A 19979-nucleotide genomic window follows, 5' to 3' on the forward strand; every position below is an offset into this window, starting at 1 on the left:
AACCAGTGGAAACATGCTAACATGACCACGACTCCAAAAGGTAACAGCGAGCTAACATTAGCATCATTCAACATCATCTTGCAACAATTATTTTATATACTTGCAGTGGGGGGCTATAATCCCCTTAACTTTTATTTGTATCTGTATCAAACAAATAAAGTATTCCAAATTCAAAATGCAGGGACAATCATTTGCCAAAATTTGATTGTTATAATAATACTACAGCTATTTTAGTGAGGTAATATCAATAGAAAATAACATAATGATGACTGATAAGGTTGGTCTGGCTCCAAATGGCAACAAGTGGAACTTCTGTGTATAAAAAAAAAATTAAACAAAACAAAACACAACAAAACTTCAACTACAACATGAACTACATAAAAGCCTGAAGCAACAAGCTAACATTGAGCTAACATTAGCACCACTATCTGTGAAAGCAAGCTAACATTAGCACAACTCCCACAGTATGTGTTCGAGGAGAGTTTTATACTTTGTGTTGTAGAGATAAAACAGCAACCCCTCCTTGATGAATCGATCAGTGTGTATAGTGGAGTTACAATGTATCCACCAAAGTTTACACAAGGTCGGATTACTTTTTTATTTTTTGGTTCCCATGGTAAAAGAAAAGGGGCATCATGAAACATAAGGCCCTGTTTCTCAGAGAACATTTATATTTTTTTCTAATCTTCATTAACTTATCTATGTGTATATAATACTTATACTCTGTATCTACACACCTGTGCATTTAATTGCTGCTGAACTGAACTGAAGCAACAAGCTAACATTGAGCTAACATTAGCACCACTATCTGTGAAAGTAAGCTAACATTAGCACCACTATCTGTGAAAGTAAGCTAACATTAGCACCACTCCGATGAATTGGAGGAGAATTTTATACTTTGTGTTGAAGAGATAAAACAGCAACCCCTCCTTAATGAATAGGTCAGTGTGTATAGTGATATTAAAATGTCTTCCCCGGAGAAACCTGGTGAAGAAAGCCAAACCACACCATTTATTTATTTTTATCTTCATTAACTTATCTATGTGTATAAAATACTTATACTCTATATCTATACACCTGAGCATTTAATTTGCTTCAGGTTCATTCATTGATTCACTTGTGGAAGATTGTGAATATTGAAGTAAATGGCAGCCCAGAGAGCATGATGAGATTTAAAAAACAGCAACAACAGGACGCCTAGCAACCAGGACCATCAAAGCCCCGCATAAAGTTCTGACCCCTCACATCACCGAATGATGAGCCTACGTGTATATGAAGTGAAGCAGAGCATCAACTGCCATTCCAACCAGCTGACACCTTCACGCTCCTTCAAGGATTTTCAGAAACCTTCAGGTTCTTGCTTGAAGGAGTTTCAGAAGGGTTTGGACAGCGTTTCAGTTGGAGAATTTCATTTGGAGAGCTTCAGTTGCACCGTCAGTGAACCCGACAACGGTAAGATTTACCAACTTCTTACCCAACTTACATTACACCATGCTAGGCTACGCTACGATGGGCTGCCTGCCCCACGAGCACAGTTCTAAATTAGCAAACGTGGCTAATTTAGAAGGATTTTACACAAATGTCTGTTAGTTTGCACTTAGTGACTGCTATTGAAATATGTCAATAGGCTAGGCTATTTCCCTTACAATTTGCATCTTTATTTGACATCTTATTTTGAAAAATGCTTTTTGCTGGCTGATGAAGAAAAACGTTGTGCCTGCATTTTTTCATCAAAAATGCATTTTTCCAACATGAAGATGTTGTACAGGTTCAGCCAGGACCATAAATCCGTTTAATATCAAGCTTCACACTGACTTTCGACTCTGTTGATCTTTACGTAGCGGTGGAGGGAGGCTGCTCCGGCTGACACTTGAAGCTCGTGCTGCTCCTCCAGGTATTCAAGGCGAAGTAAAAAAGTTTGAAGGACAATAAACTTTAACTGAATTGATGAGAAATCGGCCCAAGCCTACAGTGGTTCTTTGTGTTGAAAAGTATTTAAAATGATGGAGTTGTGTGTCAGAATCCGAACTTGTGAAGGTTTCAAGTATGGGTGAGGAGAAAGTGTTTGCCTGTGCTGATGTTTGTTTTTTGTTCAGACACCAGAAACTGCATAAGGATGATTGTTGTAACAGACAGATAGAATACTTGTGTACTTCAAATGTAAAACTCAAATTTGGGAGGGATTTTTTTCATGCAAAAGCAAAACTACAAACATTTGATTTGTGTTTAGTTTCTTTTATCATTTTTCGAACGGGACACAAATGATGGGAGACAGGAGAGGGAATTAAATTGTTGTTCAGGGATTGGGATTTTATTGTTGAGGATACGTTCGATATTTGCACATGATTTCTATTATTTCTCATCATTCAATGTCATTTTCATGTCTTGTTTTGCTCACATAGCTACATTATCTCATGCCAATAAAGTTATTTGATTTTACCAGGAAATAAGTAAGCAGAGAAACCATGGGGAAGGAGTGGTGGATGGTTCAGACCGAGGAAGAGAGGCAGAGGACCAAGGAGAGGTACAGAAGGAACAGGGATGAGTGGTTGGAGACACAGACGCGGGGAAGACAACAGGAAGAGAAGGGAAGAAAGGAGGCAGAGGAGGCAGAAAGGAGGCGGAGGACCAAGGAGAGGTACAGACAGAATAGGGACAAGGGACTTGAGGCAGAGAGGCTGGAACGGGAAAAGGAGGAGAAGGGAAGAAAGGAGGCAGAAGAGGCAGAAAGGAGGCAGAGGACCAAGGAGAGGTACAGACAGAATAGGGACAAGTGGTTTGAGGCAGAGAGGCTGGAACGGGAACAGGAAGAGAAGACAAGAAAGGAGGCAGAGGAGGCAGAAAGGAGGCAGAGGACCAAGGAGAGGTACAGACAGAATAGGGACAAGGGACTTGAGGCAGAGAGGCTGGAACGGGATCAGGAGGAGAAGGGAAGAAAGGAGGCAGAAGAGGCAGATAGGAGGCAGAGGACCAAGGACAGGTACAGACAGAATAGGGACAAGGGACTTGAGGCAGAGAGGCTGGAACGGGATCAGGAGGAGAAGGGAAGAAAAGAGGCAGAGGAGGCAGAAAGGAGGCAGAGGACCAAGGAGAGGTCCGGACAGAATAGGGACAAGTGGTTTGAGGCAGAGAGGCTGGAACGGGATCAGGAGGAGAAGGGAAGAAAGGAGGCAGAAGAGGCAGAAAGGAGGCAGAAAAAAAAGGAGAGGTATAGGAGAATCAGGGATAAGTGGCTGGAAAGAGAGAGGATGGAACAGGAACGGGAGGAACAAGAAAGAAAAGTGCAGCTTGAAAGCAGGAGGGACGAGTCAGTCACAGAGGCAATGGTCAAAACCCCTCAGGAGAAGGTTGAGGGGAGGCTGTCAGAGAGAAACAGGAGTGAGGAGTTTGCTGAACGCAGAGGTGAGTTGGTTCAACGCAGACGTGAGTTAACCAGGATAGCTTCACTCCAACAGGAGAGGATCAGGAAGGCAATGTTAGACATCGAGGAAGAGGTAAGGAGGGAGCAGCTCCAAAAGGAACGAGAGGAGGTCCAGAAAAGACAGGAGAAAATTAGACAGGAGAGGGAGAGGCAGGTTCAGGAGGAAAGGGAGTGGAGGTTACAGATTTATTGGGCCTATCGGAGGGAAAAACGACAGGCGCTCTACGTTAAAGCCTACAGCAGAAGGAAGGCCCTGAGAATACTGGAGTTTAAACCCAGTCATCCTAATGTTCGGGAGGAGGAAGAGGATTAAGGTAGGGAGGTCAGGGAGACAGTTGGTGTGAGGAGACAGTAAGAGGGACATGGAGGGAACAGAGGGAGACGGTATGGGGTCCTGGAAAAAGTAAAGGGTAACAGGGAGAACTTAAGGGGTCACAAGGAAAATGTTAAGGGGGGCATGGGGAGACTGTTTAGGGCGACATGGGGGACAGTCAAGGTTCATGGGGAAACAGTTTAAGGGGTCATGGGGAGACAGTCAAGGTTCATGACAGTTTAAGGGGGGCATGGGGGGACAGTCAAGGTTCATGGGGAGACATTTTAAGGGGGGCATGGGGGGAGAGTCAAGGTTCATGGGGAGACAGTTTAGGGGGCCATGGGGGGACAGTCAAGGTTCATGGGGAGACAGTTTAGGGGGGCATGGGGGGACAGTCAAGGTTCATGGGGAGACAGTTTAGGGGGGCATGGGGGGACAGTCAAGGGAGGGTATGAGGTTTTCTTTCCTGCATGACAACAGCTTGTAGAAGTAGAAGATTAACTGAATACAATAAACGCCTTGGTACCTGCGCGTATTCTGACCTGCAGTGGTCGTAGATTTGAGCTCTACGCACCACGAGTAGGACTGGATAACATTCACATTGGAACTAGCATGGGACCTTTATTTTGTACTCTATTACTCACTTGAGAATAACACAAAACAAGTCTGAACCACTGAATTGACCACATTCATCCATTAAATTCAACAGTGAGCACATTATTTCTCTGTAACTTTGAAAGAATAAAAGCGCTCCAGTCTGAACAGAGCTTTCGTCACCTTTGTTGAGCCAAATTTAGGGTTATGGTTCCATACCAGGAAATCTCACTCACAAGCTGGTGTCATGCAGGTTTGGCTTTTCCTTTCATGTACCATCAAAAAGCGAAAGACACTGGTAACGGTGCTCCTGGTTTACTGGGATGGGGTTCGATTCCCTGCGGTGTCTTGCTGATTGACTTGGCTTTTACATGAACAGTGATGGGGGGTAACAGGAGTCTGGGGGAGCCAGTAAGGAGGGAGGGGGTGACAGTCAGGAGGGGGAGACAGTAGGGGCTTGAGGACTGTAGAGGGGTGAGCTGTAAGTCAAGTAATTTATCATGTATGAGTTTGCAGTTATTGTTTGCATGATAGATGCGGGTAGATCAGGTCACGAGTATTCAGCCAGTCAAAGTCAAACTTAAGAGCAGACCCAATCCATTTTTTAAAAACTTTTTTTTTTGCAGTGCATTTTTGACCTCTCGCCACCTGGTGGGGCTAAAGCCTCCCAGCACCCCAATTCCAGCCTCCATGATGTGCAGTAATATCAAAGATGAAGAATCTGTTTCAGCTGGCAGGGGATTATTTCTGACATCATCATCCATGTTATATCTTTGTTTTATCACAATAGAAAAGTACCACAAATGGATCAGATTTCTGTCATTACTGGAGTGAAAACAATTCCAAAATGAAGCAAAACTTTAATCTGCTTAAATATTTGCAGGCAAGACATTTTGTCCTTGGATGAACGAAAAATACAGCTGCCAAGATAAGGATTTCAAATACTAACTATTTTAAAGCACTTACTTGGAACACTTGCAGTCGGTCCAGCTGTTGTTGTCTCCATCGTTGTTGGAGTAATATGTGTGGAACCTAGAAAAAACAAGATCCAGGAACTGAAATCCTTCATGAAAATAAATGAGCAACATACTGACAACAATATCTTGTTTCTAAAGAACGTACTGGTAACTGCAGATGATGATGGCATTATGGGTGTTGTAGTGCTCACATGTGTTGTAGTATTGGGTGAGGAGTCTGCAAAGACCAGTTTATAATCATGTCATTGCTGGTGATAGAAATCCAGTTACTGGAGCTTCAACTCCCCATCACCCTGATGGAGGAGGCTGCCATGTCAGGCTCCAGCAGAGGCAATCACCAAAGCCACTGCTGTTACTGCTTTTAGTGAAACTCTAATTTTTTTCAACGTACACATTTCAACTTACATTAAAAATAAAAAATACACAGCAAGACCATAGCATAGCATGTAGCTTAGCTTACTTCTTGATGTTGTAAAGGCTGTTGTAGAGTCCACATGTGTTGAAGAAACAGGTGTTGTCTCTGGAGAAGAAGAAGAAAATGCAGCAAGAACTCTATGTAACATTAAAATGACTGCACGAGTTTTGCACTGCAGAAAATGTTAGTGAATAATGACGTACCTGTGACAGTCGATTTTGTCCCAGAAGTTGGAGAGACTAAGAAAACACAGAAGTTCATGACGTGGATTACATGTCTCTGTCTACTGTGGTATTCAAGCCTATTGGAAAGTCATCTTTGAATGTATTGGTACAGGTAAGGAACTTACTGGTAACTGCAGCTGATGATGGCATTATGGGTGTTGTAGTGTTCACACGTGTTGTAGTAATGGATGTGGAGTCTGCAAAGACCAATTTATAATCATGTCAGGGATCCTCTGTTTTGATCTTTGACCCTGCTGTGGCTAACTGCTTTCTTCAGATCAGTGTGGAGTTTCTGTGTGGACGTGTGTGTTTGTGTGTTTGTCTGTGTGTGTGAGAGAGACAGTAGTTCACAATCACTGTAATTTTCTTTCAAGGGACAAGTATTTGCTAAACTATTAATGTAATGACATTATTGCAGCAAAGGCAGTAAGGTAATGTTGAAGCTAAATAACAGTAATAATGATAATATTGGTCAAAATAAGAAAATGCTAATAAGTTGGTCTGGCTCCAAAAGACCATAAACAGAACATGTCAGTCAGACAAAACGCAACAACCATTCAGCTACGTACATCCATAAATAAAAAGAAACCAGTGGAAACATGCTAACATGACCACGACTCCAAAAGGTAACAGCGAGCTAACATTAGCATCATTCAACATCATCTTGCAACAATTATTTTATATACTTGCAGTGGGGGGCTATAATCCCCTTAACTTTTATTTGTATCTGTATCAAACAAATAAAGTATTCCAAATTCAAAATGCAGGGACAATCATTTGCCAAAATGTGATTGTTATAATAATACTACAGGTTTTTAGTGAGGTAATATCAATAGAAAATAACATAATGATGACTGATAAGGTTGGTCTGGCTCCAAATGGCAACAAGTGGAACTTCTGTGTTTAAAAAAAAATTAAACAAAACAAAACACAACAAAACTTCAACTACAACATGAACTACATAAAAGCCTGAAGCAACAAGCTAACATTGAGCTAACATTAGCACCACTATCTGTGAAAGCAAGCTAACATTAGCACCACTCCCACAGTATGTGTTCGAGGAGAATTTTATACTTTGTGTTGTAGAGATAAAACAGCAACCCCTCCTTGATGAATCGATCAGTGTGTATAGTGGAGTTACAATGTATCCACCAAAGTTTACACAAGGTCGGATTACTTTTTTATTTTTTGGTTCCCATGGCAAAAGAAAAGGGGCATCATGAGACAAAAGGCCCTGTTTCTCAGAGAACATTTATATTTTTTTCTAATCTTCATTAACTTATCTATGTGTATATAATATTTATACTCTGTATCTACACACCTGTGCATTTAATTGCTGCTGAACTGAACTGAAGCAACAAGCTAACATTGAGCTAACATTAGCACCACTATCTGTGAAAGTAAGCTAACATTAGCACCACTATCTGTGAAAGTAAGCTAACATTAGCACCACTATCTGTGAAAGTAAGCTAACATTAGCACCACTCCGATGAACTGGAGGAGAATTTTATACTTTGTGTTGAAGAGATAAAACAGCAACCCCTCCTTAATGAATAGGTCAGTGTGTATAGTGATATTAAAATGTCTTCCCCAGAGAAACCTGGCGAAGAAAGCCAAACCACACCATTTATTTATTTTTATCTTCATTAACTTATCTATGTGTATAAAATACTTATACTCTATATCTATACACCTGAGCATTTACTTTGCTTCAGGTTCATTCATTGATTCACTTGTGGAAGATTGTGAATACTGAAGTAAATGGCAGCCCAGAGAGCATGATGAGATTTAAAAAACAGCAACAACAGGACGCCTAGCAACCAGGACCATCAAAGCCCCGCATAAAGTTCTGACCCCTCACATCACCGAATGATGAGCCTACGTGTATATGAAGTGAAGCAGAGCATCAACTGCCATTCCAACCAGCTGACACCTTCACGCTCCTTCAAGGATTTTCAGAAACCTTCAGGTTCTTGCTTGAAGGAGTTTCAGAAGGGTTTGGACAGCGTTTCAGTTGGAGAATTTCATTTGGAGAGCTTCAGTTGCACCGTCAGTGAACCCGACAACGGTAAGATTTACCAACTTCTTACCCAACTTACATAACACCATGCTAGGCTACGCTACGATGGGCTGCCTGCCCCACGAGCACAGTTCTAAATTAGCAAACGTGGCTAATTTAGAAGGATTTTACACAAATGTCTGTTAGTTTGCACTTAGTGACTGCTATTGAAATATGTCAATATGCTAGGCTAATTCCCTTACAATTTGCATCTTTATTTGACATCTTATTTTGAAAAATGCTTTTTGCTGGCTGATGAAGAAAAACGTTGTGCCTGCATTTTTTCATCAAAAATGCATTTTTCCAACATGAAGATGTTGTACAGGTTCAGCCAGGACCATAAATCCGTTTAATATCAAGCTTCACACTGAATTTCGACTCTGTTGATCTTTACGTAGCGGTGGAGGGAGGCTGCTCCGGCTGACACTTGAAGCTCGTGCTGCTCCTCCAGGTATTCAAGGCGAAGTAAAAAAGTTTGAAGGACAATAAACTTTAACTGAACTGATGAGAAATCGGCCCAAGCCTACAGTGGTTCTTTGTGTTGAAAAGTATTTAAAATGATGGAGTTGTGTGTCAGAATCCGAACTTGTGAAGGTTTCAAGTATGGGTGAGGAGAAAGTGTTTGCCTGTGCTGATGTTTGTTTTTTGTTCAGACACCAGAAACTGCATAAGGATGATTGTTGTAACAGACAGATAGAATACTTGTGTACTTCAAATGTCAAACTCAAATTTGGGAGGGATTTTTTTTCATGCAAAAGCAAAACTACAAACATTTGATTTGTGTTTAGTTTCTTTTATCATTTTTCGACAGGACACAAGTGATGGGAGACAGGAGAGGGAATTAAATTGTTGTTCAGGGATTGGGATTTTATTGTTGAGGATACGTTCGATATTTGCACATGATTTCTATTATTTCTCATCATTCAATGTCATTTTCATGTCTTGTTTTGCTCACATAGCTACATTATCTCATGCCAATTAAGTTATTTGATTTTACCAGGAAATAAGTAAGCAGAGAAACCATGGGGAAGGAGTGGTGGATGGTTCAGACCGAGGAAGAGAGGCAGAGGACCAAGGAGAGGTACAGAAGGAACAGGGATGAGTGGTTGGAGACACAGACGCGGGGAAGACAACAGGAAGAGAAGGGAAGAAAGGAGGCAGAGGAGGCAGAAAGGAGGCAGAGGACCAAGGAGAGGTACAGACAGAATAGGGACAAGGGGCTTGAGGCAGAGAGGCTGGAACGGGAACAGGAAGAGAAGACAAGAAAGGAGGCAGAGGAGGCAGAAAGGAGGCAGAGGACCAAGGAGAGGTACAGACAGAATAGGGACAAGTGGTTTGAGGCAGAGAGGCTGGAACGTGAAAAGGAGGAGAAGGGAAGAAAGGAGGCAGAGGAGGCAGAAAGGAGGCGGAGGACCAAGGAGAGGTACAGACAGAATAGGGACAAGGGGCTTGAGGCAGAGAGGCTGGAACGGGAACAGGAAGAGAAGGGAAGAAAGGAGGCAGAGGAGGCAGAAAGGAGGCAGAGGACCAAGGAGAGGTACAGACAGAATAGGGACAAGTGGTTTGAGGCAGAGAGGCTGGAACGGGATCAGGAAGAGAAGACAAGAAAGGAGGCAGAGGAGGCAGAAAGGAGGCAGAGGACCAAGGAGAGGTACAGACAGTATAGGGACAAGGGGCTTGAGGCAGAGAGGCTGGAACGGGAACAGGAAGAGAAGGGAAGAAAGGAGGCAGAAAGGAGGCAGAGGACCAAGGAGAGGTACAGACAGAATAGGGACAAGGGACTTGAGGCAGAGAGGCTGGAACGGGATCAGGAGGAGAAGGGAAGAAAGGAGGCAGAGGAGGCAGAAAGGAGGCAGAGGACCAAGGAGAGGTACAGACAGAATAGGGACAAGGGACTTGAGGCAGAGAGGCTGGAACGCGATCAGGAGGAGAAGGGAAGAAAGGAGGCAGAAGAGGCAGAAAGGAGGCAGAAAAAAAAGGAGAGGTATAGGAGAATCAGGGATAAGTGGCTGGAAAGAGAGAGGATTGAACAGGAACGGGAGGAACAAGAAAGAAAAGTGCAGCTTGAAAGCAGGAGGGACGAGTCAGTCACAGAGGCAATGGTCAAAACCCCTCAGGAGAAGGTTGAGGGGAGGCTGTCAGAGAGAAACAGGAGTGAGGAGTTTGCTGAACGCAGAGGTGAGTTGGTTCAACGCAGACGTGAGTTAACCAGGATAGCTTCACTCCAACAGGAGAGGATCAGGAAGGCAATGTTAGACATCGAGGAAGAGGTAAGGAGGGAGCAGCTCCAAAAGGAACGAGAGGAGGTCCAGGAAAGACAGGAGAAAATTAGACAGGAGAGGGAGAGGCAGGTTCAGGAGGAAAGGGAGTGGAGGTTACAGATTTATTGGGCCTATCGGAGGGAAAAACGACAGGCGCTCTACGTTAAAGCCTACAGCAGAAGGAAGGCCCTGAGAATACTGGAGTTTAAACCCAGTCATCCTAATGTTCGGGAGGAGGAAGAGGATTAAGGTAGGGAGGTCAGGGAGACAGTTGGTGTGAGGAGACAGTAAGAGGGACATGGAGGGAACAGAGGGAGACGGTATGGGGTCCTGGAAAAAGTAAAGGGTAACAGGGAGAGTCTTAAGGGGTCACAAGGAAAATGTTAAGGGGGGCATGGGGAGACTGTTTAGGGCGACATGGGGGACAGTCAAGGTTCATGGGGAGACAGTTTAAGGGGTCATGGGGAGACAGTCAAGGTTCATGGGGAGACAGTTTAGGGGGGGCATGGGGGGACAGTCAAGGTTCATGGGGAGAGAGTTTAAGGGGGCCATGGGGGGACAGTCAAGGTTCATGGGGAGACAGTTTAAGGGGGCCATGGGGGGACAGTCAAGGTTCATGGGGAGACAGTTTAAGGGGGCCATGGGGGGACAGTCAAGGTTCATGGGGAGACAGTTTCAGGGGGGCATGGGGGGACAGTCAAGGTTCATGGGGAGACAGTTTCAGGGGGGCATGGGGGGACAGTCAAGGTTCATGGGGAGACAGTTTAGGGGGGCATGGGGGAACGTCAAGGTTCATGGGGAGACAGTTTAGGGGGCCATGGGGGGACAGTCAAGGTTCATGGGGAGACAGTTTAGGGGGCCATGGGGGGACAGTCAAGGGAGGGTATGAGGTTTTCTTTCCTGCATGACAACAGCTTGTAGAAGTAGAAGATTAACTGAATACAATAAACGCCTTGGTACCTGCGCGTATTCTGACCTGCAGTGGTCGTAGATTTGAGCTCTACGCACCACGAGTAGGACTGGATAACATTCACATTGGAACTAGCATGGGACCTTTATTTTGTACTCTATTACTCACTTGAGAATAACACAAAACAAGTCTGAACCACTGAATTGACCACATTCATCCATTAAATTCAACAGTGAGCACATTATTTCTCTGTAACTTTGAAAGAATAAAAGCGCTCCAGTCTGAACAGAGCTTTCGTCACCTTTGTTGAGCCAAATTTAGGGTTATGGTTCCATACCAGGAAATCTCACTCACAAGCTGGTGTCATGCAGGTTTGGCTTTTCCTTTCATGTACCATCAAAAAGCGAAAGACACTGGTAACGGTACTCCTGGTTTACTGGGATGGGGTTCGATTCCCTGCGGTGTCTTGCTGATTGACTTGGCTTTTACATGAACAGTGATGGGGGGTAACAGGAGGCTGGGGGAGCCAGTAAGGAGGGAGGGGGTGACAGTCAGGAGGGGGAGACAGTAGGGGCTTGAGGACTGTAGAGGGGTGAGCTGTAAGTCAAGTAATTTATCATGTATGAGTTTGCAGTTATTGTTTGCATGATAGATGCGGGTAGATCAGGTCACGAGTATTCAGCCAGTCAAAGTCAAACTTAAGAGCAGACCCAATCCATTTTTTAAAAACTTTTTTTTTTTGCAGTGCATTTTTGACCTCTCACCACCTGGTGGGGCTAAAGCCTCCCAGCACCCCAATTCCAGTCTCCATGATGTGCAGTAATATCAAAGATGAAGAATCTGTTTCAGCTGGCAGGGGATTATTTCTGACATCATCATCCATGTTATATCTTTGTTTTATCACAATAGAAAAGTACCACAAATGGATCAGATTTCTGTCATTACTGGAGTGAAAACAATTCCAAAATGAAGCAAAACTTTAATTTGCTTAAATATTTGCAAGCAAGACATTTTGTCCTTGGATGAACGAAAAATACAGCTGCCAAGATAAGGATTTCAAATACTAACTATTTTAAAGCACTTACTTGGAACACTTGCAGTCGGTCCAGCTGTTGTTGTCTCCATCGTTGTTGGAGTAATATGTGTGGAACCTAGAAAAAACAAGATCCAGGAACTGAAATCCTTCATGAAAATAAATGAGCAACATACTGACAACAATGTCTTGTTTTGTTTAAGGAACTTACTGGTAACTGCAGATGATGATGGCATTATGGGTGTTGTAGTGCTCACATGTGTTGTAGTATTGGGTGAGGAGTCTGCAAAGACCAGTTTATAATCATGTCATTGCTGGTGATAGAAATCTAGTTATTAGCCCCCCAGCACCCCACTTCCAGCCTCCATGATGTGCAGTAATATCAAAGATGAAGAATCTGTTTCAGCTGGCAGGGGATTATTTCTGACATCATCAAACATGTTATGTTTTATCACGATAGAAAAGTACCACAAATGGATCCGATTTCTGTCATTACTGGAGTGAAAACAATACCAAAATGAAACAAAACTTTAATCTGCTTAAATATTTGCTGGTGAGATACTGTTGTTTTTGAATTACTTAACTTGACCTCACTTAATTTGAAAAACTAACTATTTTAAAGCACTTACTTGGAACACTTGCAGTCGGTCCAGCTGTTGTTGTCTCCATCGTTGTTGGAGTAATATGTGTGGAACCTAGAAAAAACAAGATCCAGGAACTGAAATCCTATATGACTATAAATGAGCAACATACTGACAACAATATCTTGTTTCTGAGGAACTTACTGGTAACTGCAGATGATGATGGCATTATGGGTGTTGTAGTGCTCACATGTGTTGTAGTAATGGGTGAGGAGTCTGCAAAGACCAGTTTATAATCATGTCATTGCTGGTGATAGAAATCCAGTTATTGGAGCTTCAACTCCCCATCACCCTGATGGAGGAGGCTGCCATGTCAGGCTCCAGCAGAGGCAATCACCAAAGCCACTGCTGTTGCTGCTTTTAGTGAAACTCTAATTTTTTTCAATGTACACATTTCAACTTACATTAAAAATAAAAAATACACAGCAAGACCATAGCATAGCATGTAGCTTAGCTTACTTCTTGATGTTGTAAAGGCTGTTGTAGAGTCCACATGTGTTGAAGAAACAGGTGTTGTCTCTGGAGAAGAAGAAGAAAATGCAGCAAGAACTCTATGTAACATTAAAATGACTGCACGAGTTTTGCACTGCAGAGAATGTTAGTGAATAATGACGTACCTGTGACAGTCGATTTTGTCCCAGAAGTTGGAGAGACTAAGAAAACACAGAAGTTCATGACGTGGATTACATGTCTCTGTCTACTGTGGTATTCAAGCCTATTGGAAAGTCATCTTTGAATGTATTGGTACAGGTAAGGAACTTACTGGTAACTGCAGCTGATGATGGCATTATGGGTGTTGTAGTGTTCACACGTGTTGTAGTAATGGATGTGGAGTCTGCAAAGACCAATTTATAATCATGTCAGGGATCCTCTGTTTTGATCTTTGACCCTGCTGTGGCTAACTGCTTTCTTCAGATCAGTGTGGAGTTTCTGTGTGGACGTGTGTGTTTGTGTGTTTGTCTGTGTGTGTGAGAGAGACAGTAGTTCACAATCACTGTAATTTTCTTTCAAGGGACAAGTATTTGCTAAACTATTAATGTAATGACATTATTGCAGCAAAGGCAGTAAGGTAATGTTGACGCTAAATAACAGTAATAATGATAATATCGGTCAAAATAAGAAAATGCTAATAAGTTGGTCTGGCTCCAAAAGACCATAAACAGAACATGTCAGTCAGACAAAACGCAACAACCATTCAGCTACGTACATCCATAAATAAAAAGAAACCAGTGGAAACATGCTAACATGACCACGACTCCAAAAGGTAACAGCGAGCTAACATTAGCATCATTCAACATCATCTTGCAACAATTATTTTATATACTTGCAGTGGGGGGCTATAATCCCCTTAACTTTTATTTGTATCTGTATCAAACAAATAAAGTATTCCAAATTCAAAATGCAGGGACAATCATTTGCCAAAATTTGATTGTTATAATCATACTACAGCTATTTTAGTGAGGTAATATCAATAGAAAATAACATAATGATGACTGATAAGGTTGGTCTGGCTCCAAATGGCAACAAGTGGAACTTCTGTGTATAAAAAAAAATTAAACAAAACAAAACACAACAAAACTTCAACTACAACATGAACTACATAAAAGCCTGAAGCAACAAGCTAACATTGAGCTAACATTAGCACCACTATCTGTGAAAGCAAGCTAACATTAGCACCACTCCCACAGTATGTGTTCGAGGAGAATTTTATACTTTGTGTTGTAGAGATAAAACAGCAACCCCTCCTTGATGAATCGATCAGTGTGTATAGTGGAGTTACAATGTATCCACCAAAGTTTACACAGGGTAGGATTACTTTTTTATTTTTTGGTTCCCATGGCAAAAGAAAAGGGGCATCATGAGACAAAAGGCCCTGTTTCTCAGAGAACATTTATATTTTTTTCTAATCTTCATTAACTTATCTATGTGTATATAATATTTATACTCTGTATCTACACACCTGTGCATTTAATTGCTGCTGAACTGAACTGAAGCAACAAGCTAACATTGAGCTAACATTAGCACCACTATCTGTGAAAGTAAGCTAACATTAGCACCACTATCTGTGAAAGTAAGCTAACATTAGCACCACTATCTGTGAAAGTAAGCTAACATTAGCACCACTCCGATGAATTGGAGGAGAATTTTATACTTTGTGTTGAAGAGATAAAACAGCAACCCCTCCTTAATGAATAGGTCAGTGTGTATAGTGATATTAAAATGTCTTCCCCAGAGAAACCTGGCGAAGAAAGCCAAACCACACCATTTATTTATTTTTTATCTTCATTAACTTATCTATGTGTATAAAATACTTATACTCTATATCTATACACCTGAGCATTTAATTTGCTTCAGGTTCATTCATTGATTCACTTGTGGAAGATTGTGAATATTGAAGTAAATGGCAGCCCAGAGAGCATGATGAGATTTAAAAAACAGCAACAACAGGACGCCTAGCAACCAGGACCATCAAAGCCCCGCATAAAGTTCTGACCCCTCACATCACCGAATGATGAGCCTACGTGTATATGAAGTGAAGCAGAGCATCAACTGCCATTCCAACCAGCTGACACCTTCACGCTCCTTCAAGGATTTTCAGAAACCTTCAGGTTCTTGCTTGAAGGAGTTTCAGAAGGGTTTGGACAGCGTTTCAGTTGGAGAATTTCATTTGGAGAGCTTCAGTTGCACCGTCAGTGAACCCGACAACGGTAAGATTTACCAACTTCTTACCCAACTTACATTACACCATGCTAGGCTACGCTACCATGGGCTGCCTGCCCCACGAGCACAGTTCTAAATTAGCAAACGTGGCTAATTTAGAAGGATTTTACACAAATGTCTGTTAGTTTGCACTTAGTGACTGCTATTGAAATATGTCAATATGCTAGGCTAATTCCCTTACAATTTGCATCTTTATTTGACATCTTATTTTGAAAAATGCTTTTTGCTGGCTGATGAAGAAAAACGTTGTGCCTGCATTTTTTCATCAAAAATGCATTTTTCCAACATGAAGATGTTGTACAGGTTCAGCCAGGACCATAAATCCGTTTAATATCAAGCTTCACACTGAATTTCGACTCTGTTGATCTTTACGTAGCGGTGGAGGGAGGCTGCTCCGGCTGACACTTGAAGCTCGTGCTGCTCCTCCAGGTATTCAAGGCGAAGTAAAAAAGTTTGAAGGGCAATAAACTTTAACTGAACTGATGAGAAATCGGCCCAAGCCTACAGTGGTTCTTTGTGTTGAAAAGTATTTAAAATGATGGAGTTGTGTGTCAGAATCCGAACTTGTGAAGGTTTCAAGTATGGGTGAGGAGAAAGTGTTTGCCTGTGCTGATGTTTGTTTTTTGTTCAGACACCAGAAACTGCATAAGGATGATTGTTGTAACAGACAGATAGAATACTTGTGTACTTCAAATGTCAAACTCAAATTTGGGAGGGATTTTTTTTCATGCAAAAGCAAAACTACAAACATTTGATTTGTGTTTAGTTTCTTTTATCATTTTTCGACAGGACACAAGTGATGGGAGACAGGAGAGGGAATTAAATTGTTGTTCAGGGATTGGGATTTTATTGTTGAGGATACGTTCGATATTTGCACATGATTTCTATTATTTCTCATCATTCAATGTCATTTTCATGTCTTGTTTTGCTCACATAGCTACATTATCTCATGCCAATTAAGTTATTTGATTTTACCAGGAAATAAGTAAGCAGAGAAACCATGGGGAAGGAGTGGTGGATGGTTCAGACCGAGGAAGAGAGGCAGAGGACCAAGGAGAGGTACAGAAGGAACAGGGATGAGTGGTTGGAGACACAGACGCGGGGAAGACAACAGGAAGAGAAGGGAAGAAAGGAGGCAGAGGAGACAGAAAGGAGGCAGAGGACCAAGGAGAGGTACAGACAGAATAGGGACAAGGGGCTTGAGGCAGAGAGGCTGGAACGGGAACAGGAAGAGAAGACAAGAAAGGAGGCAGAGGAGGCAGAAAGGAGGCAGAGGACCAAGGACAGGTACAGACGGAATAGGGACACGTGGTTTGAGGCAGAGAGGCTGGAACGGGAAAAGGAGGAGAAGGGAAGAAAGGAGGCAGAAAGGAGGCAGAGGACCAAGGACAGGTACAGACAGAATAGGGACAAGGTACTTGAGGCAGAGAGGCTGGAACGGGAACAGGAAGAGAAGGGAAGAAAGGAGGCAGAGGAGGCAGAAAGGAGGCAGAGGACCAAGGAGAGGTACAGACAGAATAGGGACAAGGGACTTGAGGCAGAGAGGCTGGAACGGGAACAGGAAGAGAAGGGAAGAAAGGAGGCAGAGGAGGCAGAAAGGAGGCAGAGGACCAAGGAGAGGTACAGACAGAATAGGGACAAGGGACTTGAGGCAGAGAGGCTGGAACGGGATCAGGAGGAGAAGGGAAGAAAAGAGGCAGAAGAGGCAGAAAGGAGGCAGAGGACCAAGGAGAGGTACAGACAGAATAGGGACAAGGGACTTGAGGCAGAGAGGCTGGAACGCGATCAGGAGGAGAAGGGAAGAAAGGAGGCAGAAGAGGCAGAAAGGAGGCGGAAAAAAAAGGAGAGGTATAGGAGAATCAGGGATAAGTGGCTGGAAAGACAGAGGATGGAACAGGAACGGGAGGAACAAGAAAGAAAAGTGCAGCTTGAAAGCAGGAGGGACGAGTCAGTCACAGAGGCAATGGTCAAAACCCCTCAGGAGAAGGTTGAGGGGAGGCTGTCAGAGAGAAACAGGAGTGAGGAGTTTGCTGAACGCAGAGGTGAGTTGGTTCAACGCAGACGTGAGTTAACCAGGATAGCTTCACTCCAACAGGAGAGGATCAGGAAGGCAATGTTAGACATCGAGGAAGAGGTAAGGAGGGAGCAGCTCCAAAAGGAACGAGAGGAGGTCCAGGAAAGACAGGAGAAAATTAGACAGGAGAGGGAGAGGCAGGTTCAGGAGGAAAGGGAGTGGAGGTTACAGATTTATTGGGCCTATCGGAGGGAAAAACGACAGGCGCTCTACGTTAAAGCCTACAGCAGAAGGAAGGCCCTGAGAATACTGGAGTTTAAACCCAGTCATCCTAATGTTCGGGAGGAGGAAGAGGATTAAGGTAGGGAGGTCAGGGAGACAGTTGGTGTGAGGAGACAGTAAGAGGGACATGGAGGGAACAGAGGGAGACGGTATGGGGTCCTGGAAAAAGTAAAGGGTAACAGGGAGAGTCTTAAGGGGTCACAAGGAAAATGTTAAGGGGGGCATGGGGAGACTGTTTAGGGCGACATGGGGGACAGTCAAGGTTCATGGGGAGACAGTTTAGGGGGGGCATGGGGGGACAGTCAAGGTTCATGGGGAGACAGTTTAAGGGGGCCATGGGGGGACAGTCAAGGTTCATGGGGAGACATTTTAAGGGGGGCATGGGGGGACAGTCAAGGTTCATGGGGAGACAGTTTCAGGGGGGCATGGGGGGACAGTCAAGGTTCATGGGGAGACAGTTTAGGGGGGCATGGGGGAACGTCAAGGTTCATGGGGAGACAGTTTAGGGGGCCATGGGGGGACAGTCAAGGTTCATGGGGAGACAGTTTAGGGGGCCATGGGGGGACAGTCAAGGTTCATGGGGAGACAGTTTCAGGGGGGCATGGGGGGACAGTCAAGGGAGGGTATGAGGTTTTCTTTCCTGCATGACAACAGCTTGTAGAAGTAGAAGATTAACTGAATACAATAAACGCCTTGGTACCTGCGCGTATTCTGACCTGCAGTGGTCGTAGATTTGAGCTCTACGCACCACGAGTAGGACTGGATAACATTCACATTGGAACTAGCATGGTACCTTTATTTTGTACTCTATTACTCACTTGAGAATAACACAAAACAAGTCTGAACCACTGAATTGACCACATTCATCCATTAAATTCAACAGTGAGCACATTATTTCTCTGTAACTTTGAAAGAATAAAAGCGCTCCAGTCTGAACAGAGCTTTCGTCACCTTTGTTGAGCCAAATTTAGGGTTATGGTTCCATACCAGGAAATCTCACTCACAAGCTGGTGTCATGCAGGTTTGGCTTTTCCTTTCATGTACCATCAAAAAGCGAAAGACACTGGTAACGGTACTCCTGGTTTACTGGGATGGGGTTCGATTCCCTGCGGTGTCTTGCTGATTGACTTGGCTTTTACATGAACAGTGATGGGGGGTAACAGGAGGCTGGGAGAGCCAGTAAGGAGGGAGGGGGTGACAGTCAGGAGGGGGAGACAGTAGGGGCTTGAGGACTGTAGAGGGGTGAGCTGTAAGTCAAGTAATTTATCATGTATGAGTTTGCAGTTATTGTTTGCATGATAGATGCGGGTAGATCAGGTCACGAGTATTCAGCCAGTCAAAGTCAAACTTAAGAGCAGACCCAATCCATTTTTTAAAAACTTTTTTTTTTTGCAGTGCATTTTTGACCTCTCGCCACCTGGTGGGGCTAAAGCCTCCCAGCACCCCAATTCCAGTCTCCATGATGTGCAGTAATATCAAAGATGAAGAATCTGTTTCAGCTGGCAGGGGATTATTTCTGACATCATCATCCATGTTATATCTTTGTTTTATCACAATAGAAAAGTACCACAAATAGATCAGATTTCTGTCATTACTGGAGTGAAAACAATTCCAAAATGAAGCAAAACTTTAATTTGCTTAAATATTTGCAGGCAAGACATTTTGTCCTTGGATGAACGAAAAATACAGCTGCCAAGATAAGGATTTCAAATACTAACTATTTTAAAGTACTTACTTGGAACACTTGCAGTCGGTCCAGCTGTTGTTGTCTCCATCGTTGTTGGAGTAATATGTGTGGAACCTAGAAAAAACAAGATCCAGGAACTGAAATCCTTCATGAAAATAAATGAGCAACATACTGACAACAATGTCTTGTTTCTGAGGAACTTACTGGTAACTGCAGATGATGATGGCATTATGGGTGTTGTAGTGCTCACATGTGTTGTAGTAATGGGTGAGGAGTCTGCAAAGACCAGTTTATAATCATGTCATTGCTGGACATAGAAATCCAGTTACTGGAGCTTCAACTCCCCATCACCCTGATGGAGGAGGCTGCCATGTCAGGCTCCAGCAGAGGCAATCACCAAAGCCACTGCTGTTGCTGCTTTTAGTGA

General features: G+C 43.3%; 3 protein-coding genes across 3 annotated transcripts in view; 2 read left to right on the forward strand and 1 right to left on the reverse strand.

Moving 5' to 3' along the window:
- Positions 1-1256: 1256 nt before the first annotated feature.
- Positions 1257-3851, forward strand: LOC147242297 (uncharacterized). The gene is made up of 2 exons (XM_086190494.1): positions 1257-1452; positions 2788-3851. Exons 1-2 carry the CDS (start codon positions 1257-1259, stop codon positions 3732-3734), a joined length of 1143 nt encoding a protein of 380 aa, XP_086046620.1. The 3' UTR covers positions 3735-3851.
- A 4767-nt stretch (positions 3852-8618) lies between these two features.
- Positions 8619-10636, forward strand: LOC147242298 (uncharacterized). The gene has a single exon (XM_086188702.1). It carries the CDS (start codon positions 9026-9028, stop codon positions 10511-10513), a length of 1488 nt encoding a protein of 495 aa, XP_086044828.1. The 5' UTR covers positions 8619-9025; the 3' UTR covers positions 10514-10636.
- A 1619-nt stretch (positions 10637-12255) lies between these two features.
- The window catches only part of LOC147242299 (uncharacterized), a 32079-nt gene continuing 24355 nt past the window's right edge, over positions 12256-19979 (reverse strand). Inside the window, exons 34-37 of the mRNA XM_086190495.1 lie at positions 13466-13501; positions 13271-13367; positions 12837-12902; positions 12256-12325 (exon numbers count right to left, since the gene is read on the reverse strand). Coding sequence (XP_086046621.1) covers positions 12256-12325; positions 12837-12902; positions 13271-13367; positions 13466-13501 — 269 coding nt within the window. The remainder of the gene's footprint in view (positions 12326-12836; positions 12903-13270; positions 13368-13465; positions 13502-19979) is intronic.

This window comes from Aulostomus chinensis, chromosome 20 (genome assembly GCF_037954235.1).
Source record: "Aulostomus chinensis isolate RoL2024-O1b breed Wild chromosome 20, RoL_Achi_v1.0, whole genome shotgun sequence".
Lineage (NCBI taxonomy): Eukaryota > Metazoa > Chordata > Actinopteri > Syngnathiformes > Aulostomidae > Aulostomus > Aulostomus chinensis.